Below are 12,855 nucleotides of genomic sequence, written 5' to 3'. Positions count from 1 at the left end.
AGGCCGAAAAATATGGAGCGGAAAATATCAGTTGGAAGACCGTGGCATTAGTTAAGAGTATAATATTAAAATTAATCATAAAGAAACGGCGTGAGGATATGAACTGGATTTATCTGGGTCAGGACAGAGATCAGTTGCGTCCTCTTGTGAACATATAAATGAACCTCTGGGCTCCATTAAACGTGGTAAATATCGTGACAAACTGATAAGCTATTAGTTTCTTAACGAGAATTCTAATGAATGTTTCATATGAGGGAAGAATATGAACGAAGAATTTCTGAGAACAAGGGTTAAAATTTTGAATGAAGATAAACTGTCAAAACCACAAAATGTCATAATTTGCAATTCTGAAATAGAATTAATGCCCATATTTTTAAGGTGATATAGGAGGAGAATGTAGCATGCATGGAGGAAATGTGAAATAAATAGAAAATGTTGGTCGCAAAGTCTGAGAGGCTTAGGTATGAGTGGGAAGATGATATTAAAATACATGTTACAGAAACAGGCTCTGTACCGCGAAGTAACCTGAAGCTACCGTGATAATGCAGACATAGCTTCGGTTTTGGTAACGAGAGGCCAGCTATAGCGTCTAAACGGTGTTACGCTTTAAATTATTCTGACCTCTATGTGTCACAGGAAAACACAATTCTGCGTTTCATGCATTAACACACCTGGAATATCTTTAGTGACTGGTTACGTCACCATGCAACAGTAAACAAGCAAACAGAGAAATGCGATAGTTTGCGGTTGCACAAGAAGGTGGTGTAAGTTCCCCTAGTGAATTTAGAGAGTCAGTAGGAATGAATAGTAAAAAGTTAAGGTAAAGCTATCCCAGTAACAGTCCGCAGAAGCCCAGACGGGTGTGAGAGGTCGAGGCTCCCACAGTTTCTAGACAATCGGCTCACAGATGACGGTCAGGTTGTCAGCCTTACGCACCAGCAGCCCTTTAACCCAAAAAGTATCCTGGTACTCATTTCTGTCAGAGACTGAGTTGACCCCAGGGCCATAGTCCGGCTGGAAGCATTAGGTCAACTAAAAAATCCAATGACCTTACCGGGAATCGAACCCAGACCTTCAGGTTTGTAGCATAATGCCTCAACCAACTACGCTACCGCCTGCCTCAGGAATGAATAATTTTATGTTTATTTTGAGTGACAGAAACACACAATTTATGAGTGAAATCACACACACACATACAATCTGTAGCTGAAACATGTAAACATGTTAAAACACCTTAAATGCTCAACAGAACTCCTGTGTTTTCAACAGAAATAAACGTCTACTGGTATGATCCTCCTAGGACAAAAAGAAAACTTCGTGGTTTTAGTCCGCAAGCGAACTACACCGATAGAGCGACCGTCGCTTGCCGACGAAGTTAATGCCAACTTTAGCGGACAGAGGGTGTCGCGTGGTGAGCGCAACGAATCTCCACGGCCGTTAATTTCGGTTTTCTAGACCGGAACCGCTATATCCTTGAAATATCTCCTCAATTATCCTCATGAGGCTGAGTGAACCCCGTTCCAGATCCCCTACTTCTCAGAAAATCCGGTAGCACCGCGAATCGAACCCGGACCTGTGGATCTGTTGTCAGGAACTCTGACCACTAGACCACAGAGGCGGTTCCTCCTAGGACAGGAGATTTATTTAACCAACATAACCTCAACACAAAAAGTCGAGTTTCAATGTGCACAGAGATGAATAAAACAGGCCACTATGGACAAACTCATATTACAAACATCCTGATTCCATGGGCCTATCTATAATTATTAATAAATTTACAATAACTGAATATTTCAGAGAGTCAACATGTTGCTGGTTTCCGACTTAGGTGCACACGACCTTGAGGACTGTGTGACACATGTTTTAGAGAGTATACTATCAAACAAATTTCCAAGACCTTATATTTTATGACGCTGATGTATTTTCGACCTCGAATACTGGCAAGGCCGCCAACGGGAATGTTGAAGTTATATGATAGAAAGATAATGTCGAAGCGAATAATATACCGTTCAGTTTCGTTTTAACTACCACGAAAGGGTATAGAAATGGCGTTACCTGAAATATAATGTACATTTCTCATTTGTAAACCAGTCTACCAAAACTTTACCACTTACTTCGACGCAGTGTCGGAGTTAAAATACATGGGGCTGTACGTGTTAACGGCGCAGAGCTGAAGAACTTGGCCAGATTTAGCCTTCACATAATTGAAATGTGTTACTTCCAATAAAATTTCTCTCAAATCCTCATTGAAATCGTCAAGCCAATATTTCTCTGTATGAGGCGGTCTGCCTATTCCAGAGTTCAATTGTGTGTATTGCTGTTTTCAGGAGGTGCTTCTCCTCAGCGGTCGTGCAAAGTTGCATCTATCGGGAAGTTCATAACAGACTTGGGAGGGATGAAGGGATGAAGTGTGGGTAATTAATGGTATTACATAACACTAAAATTCGCGAAATTACATACGCTTATCAATATTGCTAAGGTAGTGAAGTCTAGGAAACGATGGGCTAGGCATATGTAAGTAGCAGGAATGCAAAAACGTAGATTAATGGTCGAGAAGCCATTTGAACACAGCCATTGGAATATAGATAAGGAGTTCTAAATCGAGTTGAATGAGATACACGCTAGGCGTCTCCCCCTTAACGGGTAACGCTTAACTCTTGGCTTTCGTGGGCTACGGCCCTTCTTTCACTGCTCTGCATTACATGCTAAACTATTGAAAGTTATGGATGATGAAGCTGTGATGATTCTTAGAGAAGTATTTTGTGAGGATCGGAAAGTGGATGGAACTGGCTCAGGATTGTGTCCACCAGCCGGCAGTCGTACCGATGCTGTACCACTGGGTTCTGCTACTAGATGTCGTACATTCTGGTAGATATTATTTTCTCCGTCTTTAGGGCACAAGACTCACTATTTTGCCCTGAAAATCGAGGAATGTTCCTCCAAAACGTCGGTATCTTACCAGAGTACCATAACGTCACGCCTCAGAGGACAGTATTTTCATGGCCAACATCGTAAGAATCTCAAATCCGTGCAAATAAACATTCTACAGTTTCAACACAGCTTTCTGTGACACAGCTTATGGCCGTAACGGTCTGTCACTTATTTACACCTTACGGTATGAATGTATGCCCAATGTTGGCAGGATAGCGTCATATTGTAACCTCAGACGTTGCTTAAGTCAGTGATTCTCAAACTTTTTCAGACCGCTGCCCGGTATATTCTTTTTTTTCTATAAGACGAGGGCCCAGTATAATTGATGCCGCGGCCCGGCGGTTTAGAAACATTGGCTTAAATGAAACCAAGAATATCCCGAATTTATTCCATCTCCAGTTCAAGCACAACTTCAGTCATATTTCTGTTATTACTTGCGAGGCTTGCAGTAAGCGATAAAACTTACATGGAGGCATCTTTTATCCTTTGCAGGGACAGGAGTGTGGTGGTGGAGCCGGTGTGTAGCTTCTCCAGGCAGTTCGCAAGGGACTCACTTGGAGGCGAAGTTTCTGTAACAAGACAAACATGACGCCGTGACAGCAACCTTAATCGGTAGTTCAACTGAGAAGTTACTCTTAAATTTTAGGCAATGTATATGGCAAAAACGAAAAGCATCTTGTGGAGAGATCATACGCCAGAGAATGTGTTCATGTTTCAATTTCAAAATCACTTGATGGAATTAACGGCAACTTGGTACTGGAGGTCGGCAATTAACACTGAGTTACGACTAATATATATACCTTTCAAAACTGGTACTTCGTCCTTGATGTCTCTGGTGTGTGGTGTGAAAACAAACCTGTCCTGCCAGGTCTTGATACTGTGAACTATCTGCAGAATCCGACAAATTATATTAATAATTAACTTGTGAACTATGTCAGGTACCACAAAATATAAAACAAAATTACGAAGTCAGAAGGAGAATGCCATCATGGAAAAATACTTAAACGTTAGAGGAACTTCAGTTTTGTCTACAAGGTTCTCAACTCCACCTAATATTATAAAGCATTTTAATCGTGTAATTAGTTAAATAAATACCGAACCGAAACAGGTTTGCAATAAATAACACAGGAAATTATTAACAAGATCAGTATTTCATATAACAGTTCAACGCTCATGGCTGTTCAGTATTTGTGTGGATCTTCTTTTTGGGTGACAGTGCCATTCAGAAAAAGTTGTACTGCTCTCGTTCTAGAGGCCCTTAGTGCCCCCCACCGGCAACAATATGAAGTGACTATTTAATGGTCCTTGGAGATATTAAACTAAGATCTACAATCGGACCTGTTCATCTGTAGGGATCTCTGAACAGTTGGCAATACCACTTAAGATTACATGATGACATTAACCGGCAACACGACCGGCGTTACATATTTCATGTTTTGGAAATATTATCTTTTCACACTGAAACACAGAGGCAGTTGGCTCAAGCAATAACCCGGGTTGAGTCCAAGGAGGCACACTGACTATCCAGATTAGGGTCTCTGTTCGTCTTCTAAGTCCCTCCAGGAAAATTTCAGGATAGTGCCTCAAATCAGAACACGATCGTTTCCTTCCACATATCTTCAAATTTATTATATGTTACTATCTTATTTTTCGGCGCACATCATCAGCTACCAGCAGCTGTTAAATATACCATAAATAACGGAATACAGTAAATATTTTTGAAAATTTTTATAAATTAGTTTTCATTTGTACATATTTCCATTCTACTTTAGTTTACCAAACGTAATGACGAAAAGCTTTTGCGATGTCAATAAAAACTTATGCGACTTTTAATGTTTCAGCAATAAATTCCACATAAACGGTTCTCCTGTAATGCGATGGACTTGCTTTATTTGTAAATGTAAATTTACAAACATTATAACGCTTACAGATGTTACGTTTTCTTCAAGACTCTTTCAGTTAGAGACAGTTAAAATACAATCCTTCTGAATTTCGACAGATTCGGAAAATGCTCTACCATGAACAGAGATTTCAATGCACGAACAGCACAGCAAGTTGAGGAGACGCTATGAAGAAAAAAGATGAAATGAAGTATCAGATAATTTATTAGATATGTGTAGCAGTCAGCTAGACATGTCAGCGGTCGTCAGTCCGTCAGGCCATGAGAATCTGATTACAACAAGTTGTTTGTCCGCTGTAATGGACCCGTCAAGTTCGTGCAGTACACAGTGCCACTTACATTTGTCACTGAGCAGCGAGCTGTTTCAGTTGCAGCTACCGCTAACACACAAGTAAAGTAAAGTTACTTTCCACAATTGTCCTCTCGGATGTGACGCCGTGGTCCCGTAGGGAGTCTGTCGGCTTTCAGGGGAACATGCTGCTTCCATTTTCAGGGTAGAAAAGTTCTACCCGAAAAATCTACCAAACTACAAGGTATCACATTCCGGGAAGACTGTAATCTTCATAGTCACCGCCGACTCAAAGCTCATAAACCTATCTTTGGAGGCCTCGAACCAGTTTTGCATGAGTTAACGTTATAGAGGAGTGCGTAGAACTGGTTGTTTGTTAGGAAATTCAATGACGTCACATCAACTGGATATGTTATATGACGTTGACTGTCTTTGCTAAGTAGGCCTAATTATTCTAATTTCAGATGCCGTAACGTCTTACCTGACGAAGGTTTATCGCGCGAGGCAAGTTATTTAAAAATGATCACATGGAAAAGTTGAGTAACTCCTTTAGTCGATATAAAGTTACCTACTTAAATTTCAGGCAAATGACTATGAATAGGTAAACTACTTGTGTGCGTCAGAGAGAGAGAGGACAGGAGAAGACATGGTTTTAAACAAAGCTGTATCAATCGAAAATTTGTATTGCGCCTCATTACAGGAAACCTATTCAGGTTCGTGTACCAGAGGCAGCCGGTTTGAATCTGAGGCCAAGGACCGTCAATCACGACCGTAAACACGTGCGTCATGTGGCGGCAGTATTCATGTCTGCAGGTCGTGGCATCGAAAGGGAATAGAGATGATCATATTGTGATATGACGCTCGAAAGCCGGAATAGTGAAATAAGAGGAGGCGTCCATTGCTAGGCAACTGCTCGATAAACACATTCCCGCGGCAACGAATACGCAAGAAACAATCGAATAACTTCCGTAGCTATGCAACGGTCCTGTAAACACGCCTTCTCGATAAGAATGAGACTGTGTTTTCTGCGTGATCCGTGCCGAGGAGTTATAAAAAGGACTAAGAAGATTGTTTGAATTAGTTGATTTTGGAGACGCCAACATTCCAGGATATGAGCTTGGGAGCAGAGGAATTAAAACTGAGAGTGAGTCCATTGGCAGTTGGCAGAATAATGGAAAGAAGACTTCGTGTGTGCTGCAGTTACAGAGACTGGTATAATTACTGTTCTGAAATCCGTTGTCAGGACACGATTGGTGAAGACAGAATTCTAGCGCTGTATTACCAGTAATCCCGAGTTGAATGTATAAGGCGTCAATAAATTCAATCATCCGATCCAAACCCCGTCTATAAGTCACGCACATCCATACACGTGACAATATACAGTGAACGAAACGGCGACACAAGGAGCGGGGGTGACATATTGCATGTTTCCGATCAGACATGCAGTTGGATAAGCTGAGGAAAAGCAAGGAACAATGCATTATATAGGGACTGTAGAACATGAAGCACGCCTCATGTGCATTACATAGGGACTGTCGAGCATGAAGCACTCCTCGTGTGCATTACGGACGGTCTGTCAAGCATGAAACACGCCTCGTGTGCACTACACAGGGACTGTCGAGCATGAAGCACGCCTCGTGTGCACTACATAGGGACTGTCTAGTATGAAGCACGCCTCGTGTGCACTACATAGGGACTGTCGAGCATGAAACACGCCTCGTGTGCATTACGGAGGGTTTGTCGAGCATGAAGCACGCTTCGTCTCTATCACATAGTGACTGTCGAGCATGAAGCAGGCCCAGTGTGCACTACATAGATATTGCTGAGAGTGACGCAGACAAGGTGTATTCTGTACAGCTACTGTCGAGCATAAACCAGACCTGGTGTAGATTACACGGGGACTAGAGCACAGAGCAAGCCTGCTGTGCATTAATCGGCGACTGTCAAGTACAATGCAGGAATGATGCTAATTAAAACACAACTGGGTTTTCTTGTGTTTCTTGGATTTATCGGTATTTTCAACCATCACTTACTCACTCAGCCGTTTTCATTCAGCGTTCTTTAAGACTATCACACTTCATTAGATTCTAAAATGTCTGAAAAATGTAATAAGATTAATAATTAAAAATAATACTGCATCCTAAAGGTTAAAAGCGCCGGTCACGGTAGCCGAGCGGTCTAAGGCATGTACTGTCTTCCCTCGGTTGGAAACCGGGATCGTGGGTTCGACTCCCACTCAGGGCATGGATGTTCAGTTTATGTGTGTGCGTTTTTCTGTGTTTGTGTACAAGTAGAAACCTTGCGACGAGTTGATCACCCGCCCAAGGGGTACCGAATGTGTAAGATCTAGAAAAACCGAAGTGAACGGAGAAGTTCATGGAGGTAGGCCTAGGCCCACTGGGGCTTTAGTGCGAAGGGGGGAAAGGTTGAAAGCACACAGTTCATTAAATTGTCACGGCAGGCAAAGCTGTTCCACTACATTTCATCTTGCAAGTCTGGATACGAACCCCATTTTCTACAAATACTTTTTATATTTTTCATGTAGTCCAATGGTCACTACGTTTTCAAACGTTAATGAAGCAGACAGCTGGAACTGCAACAGTTTTATGGAATCGCCTAGCTAGACAGGTCGCTGTAAAACATTGCAGTATCACTATGATCACTGTTATCACATGACAGCCACCCAGCTGGCGACACACCCAGTCAAGCCATGTGAGCATGACTTATCAGCGGCGAAGACGTGAGAAACACACTAATACATTACGTCAGGTGGATATGCAAATGTGCGAGCCTCTTAGTGCAGCAGCGGCATAACGGACCACACAGCTTCAGCGATGGTCGTCAGTTGGAAGACAAGACATATGCGTGTGATTAAAGCGTTAATAATGGTTGCGTTCCTTACCCCTGAAATTAACGCCTAGTAACATTTTTACAAGAACCTTAACGCATCCGAGAATACAAATACAATTAAATGCTTGTTAAGCATTTATTTAATCATAAACTCTGCCCGAAACTATTTTCGATTCGGTGAATTACAAATTAAAAGAGTCCAGATCCACAAACAAATTTGGAAGCCTAACTGTAACACACGCCCACGTCCATGTCACAGTAAGCCCATACGGAATATCCGTTGAGTAATGAAACTGATAAGGAGTAGAATGAGAAAACTGCCGGACAAAATATTTTAAAATTCAAGTCGCAATTTGAAATGCCAAACTTCGGGCAGGAACGAAGACCGTCAGGGCTGCGTGACTCCCACGATAATCAGTGTTTATATTCGCACACAAACTATGTACAGACTATGAAGAAAGCAGTCTTATGGGATGTGGCACACTGTAGATGTGGGTTTTAACAGACGTTTCGGAGGAACATATCGCCTCCATCTCAGGGTAGAAGGAAAAATAAGAAATCCGCAAGCGAAGAGACCGTGAAAACCGGTACAAGCAGACTGCTTGTATCTCTATCTAACTCGTTCTGAACACTTTCAGGGCAGAAATTTGCCACTTACAAAAACAGAGGATTGTAATGAAATATGTTGCACATTATACATCCCATCACTTCATGCTATTTTCAAAATAAGCAACAGCATTATAAAGCCACGCATATTCTCTGTTCTTGTACAGTTGATCAGTTCGGAAATAGCTGGTGAAAGCAACATTGGCAACATTCAATGTGGGATCAGGAAATTTGTGTGTCAAGCAGAACCCCTATACATGGAAACTTTTGGTCAAGTCAATTTGGTCTAAATTTAAAATAACATAACAGTTATCAAGTGAACTTCCTTCGGTTCGCTGACGATGACCTTTGAAATGTGGTATAGCAGGAGGTTAAATTCATCACATTAAAAAAAATTTAGGTTACGCAAGACTAGCATTTCTTATAAGACATATTGTGGAGTGCCGCCTAAAAGCCAGAATATCTGAGTCAGAGCGGGCGTCCATTGTTAGGCAACGGCTCGGTATCAACGGTTCTCCATTGTTCTCGGGGTGACAATGAAACATGTTCACGCGACAACACATAAATAAGAGACGTTACCACGGAAATGAAAGCCAGGCCTAGTGAAATTCCCGCGGTAACGAATACATTAGCTACCGGTGCATAGAACACGTGAAACTGAATCCTTGAACAAGGTGTTTTCTAGGCCGTCCGACTGTCGTATATAACAGACAAGGACAAAAGGACAAAAGTCAGACAAAACATAGAAGTGAGAGGAGTTGTGCAGCCAGCAGTTGCATACAGAATAATTGAGAGTGTGACATGTGTAGTAATGTCCAATAAACCCAACGATCCAATTCAGAATCCACAATTATTTGTTACGGAACCCCGGTCACGTGACAATATATTTGCATGATTTACTGCTTGATCCCCCGATTTTGAGAAATCACTAATTTCGTTACAGGCCTATGAAACCAATTCCGAATTTTGCTCCACAGCATTCACTGTAAACCCAGTAAAATTATGGAACTTTGCTAACAGAGATGAAGAAACAGATGCATGGAAGGATATATCGTCCTTATTGAGACCCAGAAGTCAGTTACCCCAACACTTCTCTCCTATTAACGTGAATGTCCAGATGTAAACTTGTAAGTCAATTTGTAGAACGGTGTCACAGGTGTGCGTCGAACATGCAGTATCTAAGTTCAAACAATTGTTGTAAATTCAGTACGTAATAAACAAATTTCCAATGCATTTTAGTGTATATTTTACTATAAAATTAACTGACTTTTGGGCCACCCTATATCTTCATTTATATGTAGGCTATTTGGTACAAGAGTCAACTAAAACGATACATCAGCATCACTTCTGTATTTCGTATGAACTTTTTTTTAATGCTAGAGGGGTGGGAATAAGTCCCTTGTACTGCGGCCACTACTGGCCAATTGTGCCAGCCACAGATGATAGGTGAGGGTGATTGTGGAACAATTGGTGGAATGAAGATTGGCAGGAGAAACTGAAGTACTCGGAGAAAACCTTCCCCAGCGCCACTTTGTTCACCACAAATCCCACTAGACCAGACCCGGGATCGAACACGGCCCGCCGCGGTGGGAAGCCAGAGACTAACCGCTTGAGCTATGGCGCGGCCCTTCGTATAAATTTAGGATACGTATTATGTGGCCATCCAAGGGACGGGTCAGAGATAACGCTCCCAAGATGAAGAGTCAGGATTCCAGAATGTGTTGCCTAGTGAGGGCTATCACATACCAAAGGAGGCAGTTGCAGATGGGTATGTGGCAATGGTGATTAGCAGGACAAAAGCGAAGAACTGCTCCAGCACAAATCTCAAATTAAGTCAGCCAGGCTGGACACGAGAATCCGCGATGGAAACCAGCGTCTAACGGGCTAAGCACCAGACCATATTCCACATATCCAAATAAAGCGATTACGAATATTCTTGCATCAGTAATTACATGCGATGAATCAACGAACAGGACTCTCCCTTCTTCATATGAGAAATCGATGTCGTACTGCAGGTTCATGCCTGGAATATATTTTCCTTGCGTTTACCTCGAGAAGTAGGCCTAAACGTAACGTAAGGTCAAACATGTCAGGTTCGCTAAGGAATGCTTTTACGCTGATTACATCAGATTTCTGCGTGCAATTAAAACAGCGTTAGCAACGGCGCCACTTGTTTTTTACACAATTCCACTTGTAAGCTTGCTGTTTATCCCACAGTCACAACTGAAACCCAGTTATGAACAGCGTCTGTGTGTGTGCATGTCTTTCCCTTGATTTCATTGTGGAGGTCAATGCTATGGACACGGACGTCATGCAGTTAGTGTTTGTACCCTCATGTCCCTGTCAACAGCAAAACCAACATGTGATGGTGCGCCGCAATCAAAGCAGTCGGCATTCAATGCTTGGTTTCGAAAATTTTTGTAGATTTATGGTTCTGTACAAGGCATTCAATTTTTTGGAAGTCCTACAGGCTCTGTGTATAAGATTAAGAAACTGAAAAAGCAACCAAGGCCGAACAAAGGACTGTAGAGCCACAGACAGATAGATAGTCAACCGCCGTTTCGGAGAAACATGTCACCTCCATCTCCAGTATCAGCACAAAGTGGGCAGCAAGCACAGCTCTGATTGCTACCTGTTTCATGCTGGTTTCCTGCCTCACTTAATCTTCGACACTGAAGATGGAGGCGGCATGTTCCTCCGAAACGTCGTTTGGCTTTCAACGGACCACACAGTGTTATATCCCACAAGCCAGAACTCTTCTCCCTCTCAAAAGTTGCTGAGAGAAGGTCTGACAGACTACTTAGATCCAAGCAGGTAATTTATCCGCTTCGGTAACATCAGATATTTTCTCTTCAACAAATGACGGGCCGGGGCTAGTCACAGCCAACTCCTCCCATTTAAAATCTCGCTGCATACAAAAAGAAAGTCGGAAGGTCATGTGACGACCCCTGCTTCACGATCTCGACTTCGATTCATTATCGACTGCCTCACTTGAAGTATCTTCCATCTCTTCAGCAAGCGATAATTGCGATTGTAGGACTGAGCTACAGGGTGACCCAAATCACTACAAGCGCAAATAAAACGTGATGACTATTAACGAGCTACGAGAAATGCCGTTTTATTATGCGTCTTGATTTCATTTTTTGGTTTTCTGGTTTGGTTCAGGAGCAATTTAACGAGACTGCATAGATTGTAGTGTTAATTCAGGTTCGAATGGCATAAAGAAAAATTTATGCTAAGTGAATTAAATAGAGCCGGTCACTGTAGCCGAGCGGTCTAAGGCATGTACTGTCTTCGCTCAGAAGCCGGGATCGTGGGTTCGAATCCCACTCAGGGCATGGATGTTTAGTTTGTGTGTGTGCGTTTTTCTGTGTTTGTGTACAGGTAGAGGCCTTGCGACGAGCTGATCACCCGCCCAAGGAGTCCTACCGAACGTGTAAGATCTAGAAAAACCGAAGTGAACGGAGAAGTTCATGGAGGTAGGCCTAGGCCCACTGGGGCTGTAGTGCCAAGAAAGAAAAAAAAAAAGATGTAGATAGAAGCATCACTTACTACTATCAAAAAGCCTTGGAAAGCCTGAGGAAAGCAAAGCAAGCTCTCACGCAGTTGACCTATACCTTGTGTTCTGGCCGACTTTCGAACAGTCCTCCTGAATAATATTTCAGACGCTTTACCGATGGGTTTCTCACAAAATAAAAATTATCATCGGGTACCGACACAATTTGTGCAGCTGCAAGCTACAGCCTGTTTGACCTTTGTGAATAAAGAATCCATCTTGAGATTTGAGGATCTACTTGGATGCAATGCTGTGTAGTCCGATATAAGCCCACCGACGTTTTGAAATAACGCACGAGTGGTACAAGCAGCAGCAAAGTAGTTGTGTGACTGTACTCCTGAAGTGCGCATCAACAGAAAAACAGTTGAAGAAAGCCATCTTCTGGGATGTGGCGCCGTGTAGAAATTGTGTTAACCGACGGCGCCACATCCCAGAAGACGACTTTCTTCATAGTCACCGCCGTGAAAACATAAAATCTTACAGAACAGTTGTCTCACCAGTCAGAGGCAATCGTTAGTTAACGGTATAACGAGCTGGTTAACTGGGTTTAAGTGAAATCCACAGTAAATCTGGTATACGGAAATTATCTATCGCGTGCATCTCATATTCGAAGGACGGGAGACAATGAGACTATTCATTGCAAACAATTTCTGGCTTCACTTTATAACACGCCACAAGGAAACGCTAAGGAAATCACAAAAGGCTGAAGATTAACGGAAAATA

The 12,855-nt window shown here is 42.4% G+C and overlaps 1 protein-coding gene across 2 annotated transcripts in view; it reads right to left on the bottom strand.

Moving 5' to 3' along the window:
* Window positions 1–12,855, bottom strand: part of LOC111875550 (Krueppel-like factor 12) — a 494,889-nt gene that overhangs the window by 36,300 nt on the left and 445,734 nt on the right. For both annotated transcript variants that reach the window (XM_023871887.2, XM_023871888.2), the window contains one exon: window positions 3,398–3,500. In XM_023871887.2, the coding sequence (XP_023727655.1) occupies window positions 3,398–3,500 (103 nt within the window). The remainder of the gene's footprint in view (window positions 1–3,397; window positions 3,501–12,855) is intronic.

The sequence above is a fragment of the Cryptotermes secundus genome, unplaced genomic scaffold (genome assembly GCF_002891405.2).
Source record: "Cryptotermes secundus unplaced genomic scaffold, Csec_1.0 scaffold468, whole genome shotgun sequence".
Lineage (NCBI taxonomy): Eukaryota > Metazoa > Arthropoda > Insecta > Blattodea > Kalotermitidae > Cryptotermes > Cryptotermes secundus.
Note: the sequence above shows the minus strand (reverse complement) of the source record. Positions and strands in the feature narration are given on the sequence as shown.